The sequence below is a fragment of the Dendropsophus ebraccatus genome, chromosome 13 (assembly GCF_027789765.1).
Source record: "Dendropsophus ebraccatus isolate aDenEbr1 chromosome 13, aDenEbr1.pat, whole genome shotgun sequence".
Lineage (NCBI taxonomy): Eukaryota > Metazoa > Chordata > Amphibia > Anura > Hylidae > Dendropsophus > Dendropsophus ebraccatus.
In genome coordinates, this window is record NC_091466.1 from 37,705,615 (window position 1) to 37,727,545 (window position 21,931).

Genomic DNA, 21,931 nt, shown 5'->3' on the forward strand with positions numbered 1-21,931 from the left:
TGGTATCAGGTCTGGTGTGGTGGTGTTAAATGTGCATTGTCTGAAGCTATTACCTACCAATCCTGTGATGAGAATGGTCTCAGACAATATGCAGATCATGTAGAAAAAAAAGATTCAGACAATGCATGTGGCAAAAATCATGCATCCATTTCTTCCCCAGAAGTCGTGTGCTGTTACCAGGATTATTGGCCATACCGCTATTGGATACTTCATGGGGGTTTGGTTGGAGTTGCATATGGTGACGCAAATGTTGGAACATAGCCAAAGACTAATCAATTATCAATGTGATTGTTTGTAAAGTAGTAAATCATGATGATAATTGGTGAGTGAAAAGGGAACATCTTCAGGTTTAGTGCAGGAGCTATAAATACGGCCCTAGACATAGGTGTACATGTGCAGGTGCCGTCTGCTCTGCCGTACTTGCATGTACACTTGGGGGGAGGGGGGTCAGAGTCAGAGCTCCAGGCACCATTATAGAGGACTGACAGGGGGGTGTGGGGGGGGCCCATTGGAAAGTTTGCTATGGGGCCCAGCTATTTCTAGTTAGGCCCCTGATACACACACACACCATACACATTATATAACAGTGCCCCCCATACACATTATATAATAGTACACGCATATACTATGTACTTATTTTTTAAATACACTTAAACTAGTAGCAGGTAGTGTATAGTACAGCCAGGGCAGTTTCTAGGCCATTTTGGCAACAGGGCGACTCTGAAAAAACATGGAACATGTGTCCTGGACTCCTGGGAGGGCTGATGCTGGGGGACACCTACAGAAGGAGCCAGTGAGAAGAGACACCACAGCTTCCTTGAATAACAACTACAACTCTCAGAATGCCCTATACTTATGAAGCTCTCAGGGTATGCTGGAAGTTATAGTTTGTGAGATGACAATACCTTGAGGTGTCTGTTCATTTGTGCTTCAACTTCCAGTATATTCTGAGGGCTGTGGACTGTCGGTACATGCTGGGAGTTGTAGTGTTTGCAGCTGTCATAGTTGGAGGGTCCCGGGTGCAAATAGGTGTAAATCATGGCACAAATCTACATCTCCTCCAGAGCAGGCTGGGTTCACACTACTTTTTTGCAGTGGTTTTCCAAAAAACTGATAAAAAATGGATGAAAAAACTGCTCTTGTGTGCATTTGTTCCGATCCGTTTTTCCATTGACTTCTGTTTTTTTTAACATACACAAAAACATGGTAGACTGAATTTTTTTTTTTTACGTTAAAAAATGGATGCATTCTGAGATGACTGACAGGAAAAGAGGCTTCTAACTGACCTATTTTCCTGTTGGTCATCCTGCAGAGCTCCCTGACAGGCAGAGAGCCATGACTAGTCACAGCCCAGATGACTAGTTGCCAGCTCTCTGCTTGTTTATTGCACCAAAGTTAAGTTAAGGTAAGTTTGAACCTGAACCAGAAACTGATGTTGTAGCTGTATCTTCTTTTTTTTTTTTTTTTTCTCCAGGCTGCGTTATCAACAGCTGCACCATGCAGGTCTGGTTCTGGAACTTACTGTAAGGGTAACTTAACACTTGCCGGATTTGCAGCGGATTTCATGCTGCGAATTGAAGGTATGTAACCCCATTGCAAATCACACTACCAAACTTGCAGCATGAGATCCGCTGCGAATCCGGTACATGTGAAGCTACCCTAAGTTGTCTCATCTCTAGTGTATATACAGACAGATCAATAGATATGTACTCACATACATTTATATATTCTGTGTGTATATATACATATACTGTGTATGTGTGTGTGTATATATATATATATATATATATATATATATATATATATGCGTGTGTGAGTGTATATATATATATATATATATATATATATATATATATACACACACACACACACACACTATACTTGTATACTAAACAGTATGGACATCACACATACATAGAACACAAACAGCACACTATGCATACTATAGGACATCACACATACATAGAGCATTAGCAGCACACTATGCATACGATAGGACATCACACATACATAGAGCATTAGCAGCACACTATACATAACATATCACACATACCTTTGCACTCTTTACAGACGAATATAGTGCACTAACTTTTTGTAGCTGGGTGCAGTCTAGGAAGGGTTAAATAATCAGGGAGAGGTCCTATGCTATTATCCCTCCCCCACCCTCTTCTCCCTGAAGCTGCAGAGCCTTGTGAGCTAAGAGGGAAAGGATGAAAGTTAAAGGGAAGATGAGTAAGTATAGACTGTGGGGAATGAAGCTGCCCATCACTCCCCTCCCCCCCACCCCACAATCACATACACCCCAATATCACATACACCCCAATACTGCACTGCTGATTCCCCACAGTAACCCCCTCCCCTGAAGACAGTAGCACTTACAGAGACACTCTCTTCAGCTGTGTCCAGGCCAGGTTGGGGGAGGAGACGTCACACAGGAGCTGCTGCCTGTGTGCAGGATGATCAGTAGAGCCGCAGGGGAACATGGGGGAGTCCCTGCTGCCTCCTCTATCCTCTTCCCTTTATTCACAGGCCACAAAGGAGCCCCCAGGAGCTAGGTGCTCTTAGCGCCCCATGCAGTGGCCCGGCTTGCACGGTGCTAGAAACGACCCTGAGTACAGCATCTGATGACAGGCAGGGCCGGCGTTAGGGGGGGCCCCTGGGGCCCACTAGCTTCTTCCTTCATTAGTGGAGCAGGAAGCAGAGCAGCACAAGCAGCTCCCCTGCTCCACTAATGAACGAAGGAGCTGAGCTGTGAGGACCGCAGAAGAAGAGGGAGAAGACTGACCACCCCTCCTGCAGGGCTGACTGTGCTCTAGAGAAGAGGAGGAACAGCAAGCCCAGGTAAAAAAAAAAAAGGAGGAGGGGGGGGAGGGGGTGTTTGGGGGTGTAGAGGGTCGCTGGGGGTGGGGCTTGCTACCAAGGGGCGGGGCTTACAGTCGCAGGTGGGCGGAGCTTCCAGGGTCTTTATAAAACAGTAACACCCTCCCCATATACCTACTGAAAAGTATACAGAAAGGGGGCAGGGGATCTTGTATGATGCAGTCCCCCCTTCCACCATACACTGTTCAGGGCCCTCCTCCCTCTGTATCTATGGGCAACAGGCCTTGAGCAGTACGCAGTACATGATGGAGGTGGGTGCTGAATCATACAGGATCCCCTCCCCAATTCAGAGCCTAGTGAACATATTGGGGTACTGTATCATACTGAATCCCCTCCCCATATACTCTCTCCCCTGCTCTACTACTATCCCCAATACTACTCCTAATACTGCTCTACTACTACCACCAATACTGCTCTACTACTACCCCCAATACTGCCCTACTACTACCCCCAATACTACTCCTAATACTGCCCTACTACTACCCCCAATACTACTCCTAATACTGCTCTACTACTACCCCCAATACTGCCCTACTACTACCACCCCAATACTACTCCTAATACTGCTCTACTACTACCCCCAATACTGCCCTACTACTACCACCCCAATACTACTCCTAATACTGTTCTACTACTACCCCCAATACTGCCCTACTACTACCTCAATACTACTCCTAATACTGCTCTACTACTACCCCAAATACTGTCCTACTACTACCACCCCCAATACTACTCCTAATACTGCTCAACTACTACCTCCAATACTGCCCTACTACTACCCCCAATACTACTCCTAATACTGCCCTACTACTACCCCCAATACTACTCCTAATACTGCTCTACTACTACCACAATACTGCCCTACTACTATCCCCAATACTACTCCTAATACTGCTCTACTACTACCCCCAATACTACTCCTAATACTGCTGTACTACTACCCCCAATACTACTACTACTGCTCTACTACTACCCCCAATACTGCCCTACTACTACCCCCAATACTACCCCCAATACTGCCCTACTACTACCCCCAATACTACTCCTAATACTGCCCTACTACTACCCCCAATACTACTCCTAATACTGCCCTACTACTACCCCCAATACTACTCCTAATACTGCTCTACTACTACCCCAATACTACTCCTAATACTGCTCTACTACTACCCCCAATACTACTCCTAATACTGCTGTACTACTACCCCCAATACTGCCCTACTACTACCCCCAATACTACTCCTAATACTGCTGTACTACTACCCCCAATACTACTACTACTACTGCTCTACTACTACCCCCAATACTGCCCTACTACTACCCCCAATACTACTCCTAATACTGCCCTACTACTACCCTCAAAACTACTCCTAATACTGCTCTACTACTACCCCAATACTACTCCTAATACTGCTCTACTACTACACCCAATACTACTCCTAATACTGCTCTACTACTACCCCCAATACTGCCCTACTACTACCCACAATACTGCACTACTACTACCACCAATACTACTCCTAATACTGCTCTACTACTACCCCCCAATACTACTCCTAATACTGCTCTACTACTACCACAATACTGCCCTACTATCCCCAATACTACTCCTAATACTGCTCTACTACTACCACCAATACTACTCCTAATACTGCTCTACTACTACCCCCAATACTACTACTAATACTGCTCTACTACTACCCCCAATACTGCCCTACTACTACCCCCAATATTACTCCTAATACTGCCCTACTACTACCCCCAATACTACTCCTAATACTGCTCTACTACTACCCCAATACTGTTCTCACTACCATTGCTACTATTACCCCCACTCCTGATACTACTGCTACTCCCCTTATCTACTACTACACCCCTCATCTTCTATGCTTCTACTGTTACTACACCCCTTATCCGCTATGCCTATACTACTACACCCATCATAACTAGCAAAAAAATAAATAAAAAAAATAGAGAAAAGAAAAAACGAATTTTTTTGCCCATATCGCCCCAGCCCTAGGAGATGCTATGTTCTGGGGGGTAACTATCAGTGGAGATGCTATGTGCTGGGGGGGGGGAGGGGGGGTAGATGTTATCTGCTGGGGGGTAACTATCAGGGAAGATGTCATGTGCTGGGGGGGGGGGGTAACTATCAGGGTAGACGCTATCTGCTGGGGAGGTAACTATCAGGGGAGATGCTATGTGCTGGGGGGGGGGGGTTAGCTAACAGGTGTATAACCTACAGTGAGATGCCTCCTATATTGTTGGATACTACATACTGGGTGGTGGAGATAACTACCAGGGGAATTACCTACAGAGAGTTACCGACTATATGTACTATGCAGGCACAGAGGGACCTACCTACTATATGGGGCACAGAGGGGTCTTATTTAAGGTCACAGAAGATCACCCCACCTCGAGCAGCGCGCCAACCGTTGACAAAAAAGTTAAGTGTATGGGGACCTTAAATTGCTGCTACAATGTTTTCGCATTTGGGGCCCCACCTTCAACTTTGCCCAGGGCCACATGTTGTCTAAATCTTGACTGTTTTACATCAGTCAGATCCTGTCTGTGCTATGGAGATGGGAGAGGGGAGGGTGGAGGGGTGGGATTAGTTAGCAGCTGAGAGCAGAGAACAAAGGATTACACCACAGGGAGCCGCTGAAAGCCCCTATTCAGAGGTCAGAGAGGTTAGTGCTGATGTCAGAGGAGATAGCCTGGTGATGTAGCTGTAAATTAACTATTTTTGTCCTTTTTTGGTACCTCATCTCTCCCTTCTCCATATAGAACAATGAAGACAGGGGGGAGAGCTTCAAACTGCTTTTTCATGATAAAAATGCATTTTTCGGCTAATAAACTCATTACAAAGTTTCTTAAAATCACCTGTACTATTGATTTCTGCAAAAAAATTTTTAATGAAAGTGACACTTTAAGTCAGTGTGCTATGCAATGCTTGCACTTTCTCTACAATACATGATCTTTCCTGTTGTGTTTTCCAGCCTCTGAGAGTGAAAATTCCTGAGAACCTACTTGCTGAAATAGGTGAGTGATATATATGCAATATGACTAATCTCCCAAATAGTACAAAAGCGGTGGAAAGATGACTCCTAGTCAACAGTCTCTGCAAGAAGTAGCAGTTTATCATTTCAAGTGGTTATGCGCTCTTAAATTATTAGTTTATCATTAAACTATTAGTTTATCATTTCAAGTGGTTATGCGCTCTAAAAAAATTAAAATAAGAGGCCTAAATGAGATAAAGTAACATACATTCTTCGTTCACCTCTCCGATCCTACAGCAATTTATCACAGGAGATCTCCGTACTATTTACTGATGTGATGGCTACAGCCAAATCAGTGGTCTTACCACTGGCATCATGGCTCCCATCACTGAGCTCTGATGCCAGTAGTTCTGTACATGACCACTGCGGCCTCTGCAGCCATCAAATGTCAGCCGTTAGTAAACAGACTAGGGGTCTACTGGAGTTCCTGTATTGCCATGTGATTGAAGAGCTAATTAACGCTTTTGGTGTTACTTAGATTTATTTTTTTTTAAGTGCATAACCCCCTTAAATCCATGGCTGTCTGAAGAGAGGCACTATGCTGGCACTGATAAGGGCCTTGTATGCATTCTGCGTACAGAACTTGTATTGTATGCACGGATTAGTGAACTTCATTCCCCCTTCCCCTACAGATTCCTGTTTACGTGGTTCTGAGGATTTTCGAAGTGCACTGATTGAAGCACAAGATGCCATGTTACCAGAAATACAGGAGCAGATACAAGACTACAGGTAATGTAAGATAACATAGCTATAAGATAATTTCTGTGTGCCCTACAGGATGTATACCTCAAAATAATAGTCCTACAGCTACTAAATAATACTAGGCACAAAAGAAATCCTGCACAGTGACCACTATACTGTTAATGAACAAAACCTAGTGTACCATGATCAACATTACCAATATTACTATACAAAAGACAAAATCATCATGCATATCATCACGCATGTGCCAGGACCAGGGTGTCTCTGCATCACATTACCAGATGTCAAGAGGTGTCAGCGGCGCGGGTGGCTAAGGACAGCCCCAGCAGCATGGTTATTTAATAGTCATGAGCGAGTACTTAAATACTCGGGTGCTCGGTACTCGAGACGAATATTTCCAGATGCTCGGGTGCTCGTTTCGAGTAACGAACCCCATTGAAGTCAACAGGAAACTCAAGCATTTTTGCAGGGCTCCCAAGCTCTGCCCAGGGAAGGTTGCGTGAAATCCTGTCAACCTCAGAAAATGATAGAAACACCACAGAAAGGGACAAGAAACAGCAGGGGCAGCATGCATGGATGCCTCTAAGGCTGCCTGATTGCACCATTTTGACAAATTCTGGGCAACAGCCTGGTGATCAACCTCAAGACAATAGTGCTGACCCAGACCAAGATGGGCAAGGCACATGTGACCAAGGTCAAAGGCCTGAAGGTCACTTTGAAGGTCAAAGGCCTTGGAGAGTGTTTGCCTGCCAGTGCCTGACAAGCTGACTGCTCCCCCCCCCCCCCAAATAACTGCCTTGTCTTTTTAAGTTACTAGACTGACCAGGGCTGGGTATGACACCCCCTGACTACTTTAGCAGTTGGGGTAATTTTCCCAGTTTCATGTCACTCCCCACTGCTTCTGTTCTGGCGACCAAATTCAAGATTAATTTTTTTTTTTCTTAACTTTAAATTATTATTCGATTTTTTAATTTGAATTCAAATTAGTTTAAATTTTGAGTTTGAAGTTTGATATATTTTTTTAAATTTATTTATTTAAGTTTGTATCCAGCAATAACATGGTATAAAATGGACAATACAATCATCCAATAAAAATAGCTGGAGAAATAACAATACAGTCTTCTTAAGAGGCCTCGGAATTTGAACAAATACACTTTTAATCCTTTAAAGAGGATCTAAGGATGGGTCTACACTGACGTTTTGCTCTCCGCCACAGTTTCGTTTAGCTGTTCCATTTTTAAACAACATAAACGGAAACTGACGTATGCGTCCAACAGCCCATTCATTTCTATGTATTTTTATTGTGCTCCATTTGTCATATTAGTGCTCCGTTTGCATTTATTCCGTCAGGGTTCCGTTTTTGTGAATGGAAAGAAAAATCCTGCATGCAGCTTTTTTTCCTCCGTTTGAAAAAAACGGAACACGAACGGGAAGTGCACTTCGTTTTTTTTTTTACATTATTGTCAATGAGGACGGATCGAAACTGAAGGTATTTCCGTTCACATCCGTTTGCAAGTTAACAGTTTTCATCAGTTATTTCACAGAGCATGCGCAGAAGTAATGAGAAACCAAAGAAAAAAATAAACTGATATGCAAACGGTTGCTGACTGATGCAAACTGATGCTTACTGAAGCTAACTGATGGACAAAATTCAGTTTTTTAAAGCTAAAATGCAAATGGACAATGAAAAAAGGTGTACATTTTGCAACCCAGCCTAAGAGTGCGGTAGCCCTGGGTTTGAGTTTGATTTTGAATTTGTTTGTTTGTTTTTTGTTTGTTTTTTTTTGGGGGGGGGGGGAATCTAGAAATAAAGTGGCATGAAATGGACAATAAAATGATCCAATAAAAATATGATGATGATGAAGTTGATATGGCTAGATTTAGCCTTACATCCTCATGCAGTTGTGGATGAGAGCTAAATTTTTGGAGGTAGGGACCAGGAAATAACAATACATTCTTCTTAAGAGGCCCCGGAATTTGAACGAATTCACTTTTAATCCTTTAAAGAGTACCTAAGAGAAGGCAAGTGCGGTAGCCTGTGTATTAAAAAGACTTAGTCAATCCTGTCTTTAAAACGGCTACAACATCCAAGGAAGGTAGAAGGTGCTGCTCGGGAGTTTGAGCACCGCCTGTTGGTGCTTACCCACGGCAGTGCTGCTGCGCCTAAAGCTACTGACTGAAGTCAACATGCTTAAAAATTTAGCCTGACACAGCATGGCGGTGAGAGCACAGTGAACCAATAAAACAGAGGTAGCATATGAACCACCCAAAAATTTAGCCTGACACAGCATGGCAGTGAGAACACAGGGAACCATTAAAACTGAGGTAGCAAATGAGCCTTCCAAAAATTATGCCTGACACAGCATAGCAGTGAGGACAGAGTGACCAAGGTAGATGAGGTAGCAAGTGAGCCTCCCAAAAATTATGCCTGCTGTAGCATGGCAGTGATCATAGAGTGACCAAGGTAGATGAGGTAGCAAGTGAGCCTCCCAAAAATTATGCCAGACACAGCATAGCGGTGATGACAGTGACCAAGGTAGAAGCGGTAGCAGGTGTGCCTCCCAAAAATTATAAAATAAAAAGAATGATCCAGGCGCTTTCTAGTGTAGTATCTTAGCACAATTCAATGAGGACTACAAGTGGCGAACAGCAATATGCTCACCTGGGTGAGTTGTGCTAAGCATAGGCACAAGTCTCTTGTAGGCTTCAAAAGCATACCACTGCCAGCTCCGGGTGTCTCAAGCCAAGAGATAGCATAAGGAGTAAAAGCGAAGGTTTCCCAGCTGTAGCCGTCTGGGACAGTATAACCCTTTGAGTCCGGCGCAGGTGGCATACAAGCGGATGCAGGTGCCGCCCAATATATTACTACGGGTGGTATTAGTACAGTCATAAACGATACTATGCACTAGATGGAGGGAGAACGGGAGATGTCTGCTTTAAGGATAGGTTAGGACACTACTTTTACAGTGATTCCAGTTGTAGGCTGAAGCCATGTGCGTTCCCAACCATGGCAACATCTGAAGCAGCATGCATAGAAAAGCCCGCTCCATGGAGATTTATTGCTTGTGCAGTGACTTAGGGAGGCCAGGTGTTATGTGGTTGGGCTAGTTGTTGAAGTACGATCTTGCTAGGGCAATAGACAATTGTTTTGCAGTTCAGGAATTTTGGAACTTGTAAAAGACACAACTGGTTCGCTGGCAAATAAGAGAAGATAACAGACAATACTTTTCAGGCACAGCTGGTAAAGGCATAGAGATAACAGTTGACACAGTCTCTGAATACAGGAGATACTTGTAATATACTGGATCTTAGGGAACTATTACACGAAGTGATTTTTTGACGATTAACGATAAACCAACTCAAATGACCTCTATGGCAAACGACCTGAAATCGTTCACCCAATTACAGGGAACGATGATCGTTACTTGTCGTTCATGCGGTCGCCTTGTTGTCGCTATTGCGTCACAACGTCTTATTACATGCAAATGATCAACGAAACAAATAGGTCCAAGCGATTTCGAGTTGGTAGTTTAATAGTTGTCTGATATTACACTAAACGATTATCGTTAAAATCCGAACTATCTGAATCTGAACTCCAACTAGCCCCACCCCAATACATATATATATATATATATATATATATATATATATATATATATATATACATATATCTCACTATATAGCAACCCTTAGCTTATATCTTAACAAAAAAGCTTCAAAAGGTAGGAGGAGGAGAGGGAGGGCGCAGGAGTTTCAAACATCCTACATAAGAATTCATGGTATCAGCCAACCGTCCTACCTGTTATCTATTGGCAAAGACTCCCAGTCCAAACCTTGAATTAAAGCAAAAAGCATAAAATAACAAAATTCCCATAGCCATAGAACATAGTTAGTAACAGAGTGCGAGGAGCCTTTCCCCGCACCTGCTTGCATAGCGTTACACAAAGCAAGTATACATTTTAAGAATATAACACATAGAAAATAGACTCTCAACTCCACACCTCCCAATGAGTAGCTAGGGGCACCCCAGTAAGCATATAGGTCCCCCACTAAGTAGACAGTTACACTAATAGATAGATATGTGCCCCCCTGAAGGTTTGTAGTGCCCTAGTAGGTAGATAGGTGCCTCCCTGTAGGTAGCTATGTCTTCCTTCTAAGTAGATGTATCTCCCTCTGTAGGGCTGTCTTTGGGTAGATGGGTGCACCTCTATAGGCAGACAGGTGCCCCCCTTTGGGAAGATTAATACCTTCCTGTTGGTTGACATGTCCACCTTTTTGGGTAGATAGCACCATTTTGTGGGTGGATATGTGCACCCCTATAGGTTAACAAGTACCTCTCCTGTGGATAAATAAGTGCCCACCACCCATTGGTAAACAGATGTGCCCCCATACCCATATGCAGAATGGTGCTCCCTTTGGGTAAACGAGTGTCCCTACATTAGATGACAGGATCCCCTATATGGGTAGATAAGTTTTAAAGAATGTTTTCTCTTTCGACCACATTCAGCAGCTATTGCTTTAATGTCCATTGATGTACCATCATGATGCCCACTCTGTAGGCTTGTCAGGACCTCCGAGTGTTGTACAGTGCTTTGAATCATAGTTTAATGCAATTACCTTATTCATGTATTCACAGGACGAAGCGAACTATGGGCCTGGGCAGTCTATATGGAGAAAATGACCTACTGGACCTTGAAACTGACCCTCTGAGGGAACGTCAGGTGGCTGCCAAGCAGATAGCACAGCTGGGGGAGATTCTGTGAGTGTGGCAACTTGTATCAGTGGTATCTTTTTTGTAGGTTTCTAGTGGACAGGTCACCACATAGTGTGATGCTGGGGACCACTGTCGAATTTGGGTCCTGGTTTCAACTAGTATAACCGATCCTGAGGGCCCACCAATTAAGAACCAGTAAGAAACTGTGTGCTGACCTGCTGGCCTTGTCATATCCTGAATTTAATTATGTCTTTGTCCATAACTTCCTTGTTCATAACAAGATTTTAGCCAAACTACAGCTCTCACAATGTCCTATACTTATGAAGCTCTCTGGGTATACTGAGAGTTACAATAACATACAATGGTAAAGTCATTGTTGTGTAGGTCAGTGTTTCTCCAGTCCTCCTATTCTTCAATGACTGAGACTGTATGATGAAGTCTTTTTACTTTATTAAAGCATAGGAAATGGTTAAACCGTTAAATAACAGTGAGAAAACATTAATAAATATTTGCTTTTATACAAGAAACACAATACAGTAAAATCACAAAATGGCTGAAACATAACCTACATGTTCACATAAATACATAACAAGAAGGGAGCCAGTCTGTGGTAAAACTACATAAAAGTGCAGCTGGCTGCAACTGATCATGAAATTCTGTTTGGATATTGGCAGTTGTGGCTAGAGATAGTATAGGTGAATCCCTAAGCTTACCAGCAATGCTGCCACATGGGAGGATGAAGAAATCAGTCTCTTTACTTCAGCAGTGTGTGGTAATGGGTTTTTTTTTATCCCAGAGGCACAAAATACATAAAGGCAAAATCAGCCACTACATGGAGTCTAGTACACAGCAAATGCTGGAGGCATGACAATTTGTATATCCCATACAAAGAACACATACTGTGATACCTGGTGTACTGACCATAACTGTATCACTTGTAAAGATCCTGTGAAATACTCAAAATATCACCTATTGTGGGATGTAAACCATAAAAGTAGAAGGAAATCACAGCTCCAAGATGTAAAGACTGGAGCTGAGAAACATAAGTGTAAAGGCTCCTAGTGGCTGCAATATGTGGGTCACAATTTTTGGGGGAAAACTACCATCAGTCTTTAAGGTCCATCAATCTTTCTGCAGTGCCTACAATTATCATAGGATTGTCTGTTGATTGTCTGCACTTCAAATCCCAGTATATCCTGAGGGCTGTAGACTGTCAGTAAATGTAGACTGTCACAATAGAGCGATTTTAATCATAGTTATTTGCAGAAAATTGTAAAAAAGGCCAAAATAATAAAAATCCGCATAAATATGGCTTTAGTCGTACACGGACCAACCTATAGAATAAAGATAACATGTCAGTTTTATGATAAAGTGCATTACGTAGACATGGGAACCCTTGCCAAGTTACAAATTAGCATTTTCCCCAATTTCACCCCATAAAAAATAATTTTGGGGCTCCGTCATACATTTTATGGTGGATTCAAAGGTGCCATTACAAAGTCTTGAAAAAAGCAAGCCTATATATGATCATGGAAAAGTAAAAGCGCTAGAGCTCTTAGACAGTTCGGGAACTGCCAGCCAAGCACCGGAGTGGTGCCCGAGGCTCCGCCAGGCCTTTGCCACCCATCACTGGGCCCCAGAGATGACGTCCATCATGCCGGCATGGGCAGGGCTAGTGGCTGCAGGGGGTGGCAAGTGAAGGTGTGATAGAGCGACCCTTAAGTAGCAGAAAGCACAGGAAGAGCCCTGTTATTGTGTAATTTCTACATATTCTGCGCCCCCTTCAGGTATAGACCGGGTTGTGTCACTTTTTTTTAATTTTTTTTTAGAGAAGTTGAAACCTGCCAGATCTACTAAATTGAGGGAAATAGCACTATATGTGAATAATAATAATAATAATAATAATGTAATGTGTACATTAGGAATTTGTCTAACTTTGCTTATGAAATAACATATAAAAAAATAGATTTTGGCCGGAATTGTCCTTTAAGGGGTAAAGTACTATGCAGTGGTGGGAGTAGAATACCTGTGTAATAGTTTTACTTAGCTATCCATTTGATTTTTACTCTTTTATAATCTTATATTGTCAGGTCAAAATATGAAGAGGAGAGAAGGTAAGTTGTCTTGAATTTATTTACACATTCTATGCTTTTCATGATAGAAGTTTCTAACCTAACTAGCTTGGCTTGTAAAAATATTTGGGCATATTGGGACATTTGAAGGGATCTTCTTATCTAGGATGTTTATGGTATATCCACAGGAAAATGGAGGACCCACCCCTATCTCTATTGCTAATGTTAAAAATGCAATATGGGAAGACCTCTCGCTGAACTTTGTGGGTGTTATTCATTAGCATATGCATACATGAGCTGCATGTAGGACCTGACTTGCAAACAGTATGTGCTTAATTAAAGCAACTCTGTACCCACAATCTGTCCCCCCCAAACCACTTGTACCTTTGGATAGCTTTTAATCCAAGATCTGTCCTGGGGTTCGTTCGGCAGGTGATGCAGTTATTGTCCTAAAAAACAACTTTTAAACTTGCAGCCCTGTGCCCAACGGCCGTGGCTTGGAGTATCTGTGCCCTAACTTTGCACAGCCCCTCTGGCCCTCCTCTTCACCATTTTTCCTATTCCTCCTCAGTGAAAACTGCACAAGTGCCTTAACGATCCAGCCCATGTGCCGTGCTCACACAGGTGATGAATAGTAGAAAATCAGCCTAGAGCATTCCTAATGATGAGGAGGGCGGGGAGGAGGGACAGAGAGGTTGTGCCAGCCTAATGCATACACAATCTAGGCAACGGCCTTTTGACACAGGGCTGCCAGTTTAAAAGTTGTTTTTTAGGACAATAACTGCATCGCCTGCCAAACGGACCCCAGGACAGATCTTGGATTAAAAGCGGCTATCTGAAGGTACAAGCGGTTTGGGGGGGGGGGGGGGTCAGATTGTTGGTACAGAGTCACTTTAACATTTTTTTTTTTTTTGTTTTGTCTTTCAGATACTAGTACCCAGGGGACTACATTAGATTCAGTGGAGTGTTTTTTTCTTTCTTTCTAGAATATATGGTCATTTCACTTCAAATATCACTGGTGTATTGTTTTTTTCTTTACTCCCTTTACAAGCTTAGTAGACACCATCCATTACTAAGCATGTAATAAAGACAACAATCATCTGAGGAGCCAATCATCGGCTGATGGTTGTCTTTCAGCAAGTTTAAAAATCGTTAGCAGCTTACCGCAAATTGCTCTGTGTAATAGTAATGCACGGTTTTCAGCTGATGACAGCGTAAAGTAAAGAATTAATATATACGATCTTGTCCAGGTTCCCCCTTGTCCTGCTGCTTTTTCTCTGTGTTCTCTGCTGCCGCTGACATTTCTGGCATCTCTTCAGTGAGAGGCCGCTTAGCCAGTCACTGGCCTTGGGGCTGTCCCATCTCTGTCAGTGATTCACTGAGTGGTCTGTCACGGAAGAGATGGAGCCAGAAGTGCCAACAGTGGCTGTGGTGACTGGGCAACATGGGGAAAGGCAGCAGGTCACCAGGGAAGCATGGGTAGGTATATATCTTTATTTTTTTCAATGTAAAGGGCAGCACGGACATATCTGACAATGTCTTTGCAGCTCTCATGCACGATTATTTAGCTGTGTAAAGGCTCAGTAAACAAGCGCGATCTAACAGATCGTACAATACGATATTGGGCCATATAATACAGCCCTTAGTGTTGTCCTGTTAAATGGCGATCACTGGCTCCTGCAATATTACCAGTACCCACCGCCACAAGAGTACTGGCAAGATCTGGGTGCCATCAGTCCAAGAATGTCAGAAATTGTCACTCTAGGTCAGGGTTGTTAGCAGGCTCATATCATTAGGCTGGGAAGACCAAAATAAATGTTTCTTCCTGTCCTTATTATTTGACTGCTTTTTTTTTTTTTTTTTTACCTGGCTGGTTATGGAATAGAGGGTAGCACTACATGCTTATTTAAATTTCTCCTTCACAATGTCTGTAAAGTGAGTAAAAACAAAACACAATACACCAGTGATATTTTTAAATAAAATAAAAAAACACAACCTTCGTTAACTATTTGATAAAAAACAAACAAAAAAAACGAAGGTCAATTACGTCATCCACTGAATCTGATGTAGCCCTCAGGATAACTGTACCTAAAATAATAAAGTAAAACAAAGTTTGTAAAGGTAGGGAGCTCTTCCCTGCTAGCGGCTGTGGCAAAGGCTTGCAGTTGTGTAGTGTAGGTGGGATCTGGACTTGCAATCACATACACTAGGTGGCTAGTGCAATGGGGAAGATCGACACTAGATTGTCGCTCATTTACAGAGTCTATTACACGGCTTGATTATCATGCAGCAAGGCCTCTATGGACAGGATTCTTTTAACACTTGGGAGAGGATTTCCCTGTGTGTGGTCTATTTTTGGTGTAAACATCTGCCCTAGTGTAATCACATTCCAGGCTAAATGTAAGTGTGTCAGTGGTGTATTTGTATATGTTATGTGTGTGTGTACTGTATATGTGTGCCAATGTGTGTGTTCGGCAGTAAACATTTGGAACACTTTAATACTAGTCTATGTAAGCCATCCTGTGTGATACTAGTATATGTAAGCAGTGCTGTGTGATAACAGTTCAGGTAACCAGTCTTAAAAAGTCTTTTTGCACAGTGCTTCTAAATAATTGCACAAAACACAGCAAAGGTGGACATTTTTGAGCATGTATAGATGTGCATTTTTATATGCACTGTGGTGAGGGAAGAGTGTGAGAGCATGGGTTGCTTAAAGCTTAAAGCATGGGTTGCCGGTACATCCTCTTTAACCTGAACCCACGGATCGATCGGCGCCGGCACAGGGAAGCCGGTACCGCGGTCCGTTTTTCGGACCGCCGCCCGTTTCCCGTGCACGGCGCCGTTCGATCCAGCGGTATCGGTGCTGAAGCACTGGAGGTCGGCCGGCCCGTCCCCAGTGGGAGGGAATTCCCTCCCCTGTTTGACGCGGCTCCATTCATTCTAAGCGAGCCGCGTCATACAGGAGAGGGAATTCCCTCCCACTGGGGGTGGCCCGGCCGACTTCCAGTGCTTCAGCACCGGTCGGTACCGCTTGATCGAACGGCACTGTGCACGGGAACCGGGCGGCGGTCCGAAAAACGGACCACGGCACTGGCTTCCCCGTGGCGGCGCCAATCGATCCGTGGGTTCAGGTTAAAGAGGATGTACCGGGTGGTACATCCTCTTTAAACTCTGTGGGTCAAACACTCTACATCTTGCAGGTTTGCTAAATTTTTTTTCTACTCTGAAGGAAAAAATGAAATCTGCATGAAATCTGCAGTGGATTTGTTACATGTGAATGTACCCTTATGTAATTTCAAGTAAAAATGCCATTAATGTCTCAAACAAGAATATCCATTTAGGCTGTGTTCCCACACAGTACACAGTATGTTTGCTCAGTATTTTGGTCAATATTCTGAAGCCAAAACCAGGAGTGGATTGAAAACACAGAGAGGCTATGTTCACACACTGTTGAAATTGAGTGGAGTTGTTTTGAAATAAAGGCAATTATTTGTCATTAAATGGTGGCTATCCACTAAATCTCAACAGTGTGTGAACATAGGCTTTTTGTGTTTTCAATCAACTCCTGATTTTAGTTACAAAAATACTGTGTGTGAACATAGCCCAAAGTAGTAAGTAAGGTTAACCATATAGAGTAAGATCTCTGTTGACAATAAACTTGATGAAAAAGGGGGTATATACTTCTGTCTCTTCTGTTATTCCGCTGTTTGATTTTGGATCTCCATGCGCTTTGCAAGATCAGTGGTCTTTTGCAGTGCCTCTACAAGACACAATCACACAGCTGAATGATTACTGTACCATTCATATAGCCATTAAAGGAAAAGTCCGGCCAAAACAATTTTTTTATATTTTATTACTTACGGAAAGTTAGGCAAATTTTAAATGTACAATAATTATGGGAAATGCACATATAGGGCTATTTCCCTTAATTTAGTAGATCAGGGAGACTTCAGATTCTCTGAAATTCTGGGACGTCACGAACTGGGGGTGTAATTACAATGGAGTGTCCAGCAGGGGGCGAACTATATATATGTATGAGTACCATTGACTTCTATATATAGTGCGCCCCTGCTGTACACTCCATTGGAATTACAATGGATGTGTATGTAATGTAATATACAGTGTATGTAAATGAAATATACAGTATGTTTCTGATTGAATGCATTTATGGAATACTTTGAAGAGTAAGTGTCCTTGCTCCCCAAGGTATTCCATAAATGTAATCAATCAGTACATTTGGAGGGCACCGAGCAGGGAGGGTGAGAAGTGCCATCTACCTTCCCCTTCCCTCCCTGCTCGGTGCTGCTGCCATACATACACACTGTACTACTCCCCCCATCATTTGCTCATAGTATGAGCAGATAATGGGGGAGTATTACCAGGGCCGATCTCCATGGTAAGCCTGCTAAACCGCCGCTCCCCGCCTTCGCTGCTGCACTAGACTACACTAAACTACTCCTCTCAACAGCTCATAGCATGAGCAGGTGATGGGAGTAGTAGCTGGGTTATCGCTATCACATCACCACCACTGCTGATGCCGCTGAGCGCAGGGGGAGCCGCTCATCACAGTGCAGCCATCCTGCCCCCTCTGCTCCCCCCTCCTCCTTCTTCTGGGATCCGGCAAACTTCCCCCTTTCCCATGGCTGACTTCCCCCGCTTGGCCGCTGCTCTCCGATCACACATACAGGCTCCCGGTGCTTCCTGGTGTCCCCGGCCGGCACGCTTGGGAGAGGGGAAGCACCTTGTGATCGGAGAGCGGCGGCCAGGCGGGGGGAGTCAGCCAAGGGATAGGGGGAAGTTTGCCGGATCCTGGAAGAAGGAGGAGGGGGGAGCGGAGTGGGCATGATGGCTGAATTATGATGAGCGGCTCCCCCTGCGCTCGGCGGCATCAGCGGCGGCGATGTGATAGCGATAACCCAGCTACTACTCCCATCACCTGCTCATGCTATGGGACGTCCAGTGCGGTGGCGGGCGGGCAGCAGAGGCGGGGAGTGGCGGTTCGGCAGGCTTACCATGGAGATCGGCCCTGGTACTACTCCCCAATTATCTGCTCATACTATGAGCAAATAATGGGGGAGTAGTACAGTGTGAATGTATGGCAGCAGCACCGAGCAGGGAGGGAGGGGGAGGTAGATGGCACTTCTCACCCTCCCTGCTCGGTGCCCTCCAAATCTACTGATTGATTACATTTATGGAATACTTTGGGGAGCAAGGACTCTTGCTCCCCAAAGTATTCCATAAATGTATTCAATCAGAAACATACTGTATATTACATTTACATACACTGTATATTACATTACATACACATCCATTGTAATTCCAATGCAGTGTCCAGCAGGGGCGCACTATATATAGAAGTCAATGGTACTCATTGACTTCTATATATAGTGCGCCCCCTGCTGGACACTCCATTGGAATTACACCCGCGGTTCGTGACGTCCCAGAATTTCAGAGAATCTGAAGTCTCCCTGATCTACTAAATTAAGGGAAGTAGCCCTATATGTGCATTTCCCATAATTAATGTACATTTGAAATTTGCCTAACTTTCCGTAAGTAATAACATATTAAAAAATAGTTTTGGCCAGAGTTGTCCTTTAACATTCGTTGTTATTGGCTGCATGTTATTGCGGCTTAAAAGATACTGAACGCCAACAATTTTAAGGCCCTAAGATGGGCAGTCAAGGAGGTCACTGCAGCCCTGGTTAAAATGAAATATGTCTAAAATTGGCTTGAAAGATAAGTGTGTATTTAACTGCTATTGCCTAATCTTTACTCTTGTTTGTTCAGCTCCCCTATGGCCTTTGCACTAAGCACCTATATGAATCATGTTGGCATCAGTTCACGTGAGTTTCGCCCTCCCAGCGCCTCAGAAAAGTCCCAGATGATTCCTGACAAAGACAAGTGGCTCCCCTTCTTCCCAAAAACTAAAAAGGTGAAGGGTGAAATGCATAATACTGAGAGTGGTGCAAAATGTTTTGTTTTTTTTTTAACATGAAAGTTTCTGTATAGAGGAAAATCAATTATAAAGAGCTACATACTCTTTTAAGACAAAGTTGATTAAAGTATTATTTGTATTAAAAAAAAAATTATTATAATAATAATGATGATGATGATAATAGGTAATGTATTTTAATAGTAATGTTACAAATAGCTGGGACAGAACAGAAATTGTATCCAGAGTTAAACATAAATTTTAATAACTATGCAATCAAAAAAATCACAAAATAACTATTGTGACTACCTCCACCATCACAGGCTAAATGCCTTAAGGCTGTGTTCCCACAATGTCTCTTCCTTGGCGCTTTACAGTGGTGCCTTGGATTACGAGCATAATTTGTTCTGGGACCATGCTTGTAATCCAAATCCACTCTTAAACCAAAGCAAATTTTCCCATAAGAAATCAGTGAAATGGAGACAATTGGTTCCACACCACAAAAATACAGATTATTTTTTATTCTGAATAACATGTAGAACAGATGAAGCTAACAATGAGAAACGGCTAAATATGTCATATTATAAGTTACTGTACAGTATGGCAATCAGCATGTGGTGTACAATGTATAGTAAGTGCATAAACCTGAAAAACAGCAGCAGTTTGTAGATACAGAATGGAACTGCAGATACCCATAAAGCAGTAGCGTAGTACAGCAGGCTAGAATAGAGAAGCAGGGCTACTGTCATAGGTCTGTGTGGTCACATGACAGCAATGGAGAAGGGGTGTGTGTTCAGCATGGACTAATCAGGAAGTGAGAATCACATAGGTGTGCAGGTGAACAGTGACAGAAACTTTTCTATACAGCAGTGTGAATGGCTGAGTGTAAGTGCAGACACATTATAGCAGCAGTGTGTATAGCAGTGTAAGTGTAGGCACATTCTAGCAGGAATGAAGAGGATGGGAAACACAAGAGCCGACAGAGACTGCAAGGAGCATGAAGTAGGAAGTAGGTGGATCTGCCATGATATATAAGTTGAGGGAGACTTGGGGGTAGAGTTGAGGGTAGAGAGCTGTAGAGCCACCTATGCAGACCATGCCCCTCCCCTACTCCCCCTCCCACCCAGTACAGGGAGCTCTTAAACCAAAGCAATGCTCTTAAACCAAGTTACAATTTTGAAAAACTGTGAGCTCTTCTTGCAAAATGCTCTTAAACCAAGGTACCACTGTATTTTGAAGGGAAAATACAGATGTAATATGTAAATTAACCCTTAGAGGACCGGGCCAATTTCAATTTATGCATTTTCGTTTTTTCCTCCTTGTGCTTGTGCATTTTTCCACATAGAAACCCACATGAGCCCTTATTTTTTGCAGCACTAATTGTACTTTGCAATGATGGGCTGAATTTTTTTCCTAAAGTACACTACAAAAGCAGAAAAAAAATAAATGTGTGGTGAAAAAAAACTAAACTTTTTTTTATACCACTATACCACCAAGAACGGCTGCAAGTAGTATTCAGATGCAGCTGTCAACTTTGACAGCTGCATCTGAATACTTAATTAGTGGGCATGGTGATCGGACTATGCCCGCTAATAGCAGCGGTCCTGGGCTACAAGTGGCACTCCTGGGCGACCAAGGAAGTACATGTACGCCCAGGGTTGTCTAGGGGTTAAGGGCATAATTTGCATAATATGGCCGCATATTTGCCTCAAAATGATGGCGGTAAAACATAGAAATATAGAAGTTCATTGTCAGAAAAAGAGCACTTGGTGCATATAGTCTGACTTTTTTTTTATTATCTAAGGGTAGATATATGTTTATCCCAGGAGTGTTTAAATTTAGTTATTGTAGATTTACCTACCACATCTGATGGAAGTTTGTACTAAGCATCTACTACTTTTAAACTAAAGTAATACTCATGTTTCTACTTCACTTTCCCCCCAAATAACCGTAGATTGTGCCCCCTTGTTCTTGAGTTCAGATTTTTGTTAAAAACACTTCCCTTTTGAACCTTATTTAGGCCTTCAACATATTTAATGGTTGCAATCATGTACCCTTTTCCTCCAGACAATACAGATTCAAACCCTTAAGTATATCCTGATATGTTTCATGTCTCACACCCTCCACCATATTTGTAGTCTGTTTCTACTTTATTATTATCTTTGCGTAAGTGAGGTCTCCAGAACTGGACACATTATTCCAGATGTAGCCCCACTAGAGCACTATACAGTGCTATACAGCCCAGCATACGATTTGATTTCCCTACCGCCTGGTTGCATTGGTAACTCGTTTTAAAGGAGAAATCCCATAAAATTGAAAAAAGCCAGACAGGCAGTGAGGGAAAATATTAAATAAAGCTAACTTACCCGTCCTTGTGCCCCACTACGCCACTCCTGGGTCCTGTTGACAGCTGGAGGTGTCCTTTAACTCTTCTACATAGCTGCAACATCACATACCCGGTTGAATGATTACCTTCTCAACCAATTAGTGACTGGGACGGGACTCCGCCCCAGTCACTGACTGGCTGCATGGGAAATCGTTCAGCCGGGCCATGACATTGCAACTGGAAGAG

The 21,931-nt window shown here is 43.2% G+C and overlaps 1 protein-coding gene across 6 annotated transcripts in view; it reads left to right on the forward strand.

Moving 5' to 3' along the window:
* The window catches only part of ARHGEF11 (Rho guanine nucleotide exchange factor 11), a 630,876-nt gene that overhangs the window by 208,498 nt on the left and 400,447 nt on the right, over window positions 1–21,931 (forward strand). For all 6 annotated transcript variants that reach the window (XM_069949394.1, XM_069949398.1, XM_069949396.1 and 3 more), the window contains 5 exons: window positions 5,880–5,922; window positions 6,572–6,668; window positions 11,278–11,400; window positions 13,446–13,469; window positions 19,215–19,359. In XM_069949394.1, the coding sequence (XP_069805495.1) occupies window positions 5,880–5,922; window positions 6,572–6,668; window positions 11,278–11,400; window positions 13,446–13,469; window positions 19,215–19,359 (432 nt within the window). The remainder of the gene's footprint in view (window positions 1–5,879; window positions 5,923–6,571; window positions 6,669–11,277; window positions 11,401–13,445; window positions 13,470–19,214; window positions 19,360–21,931) is intronic.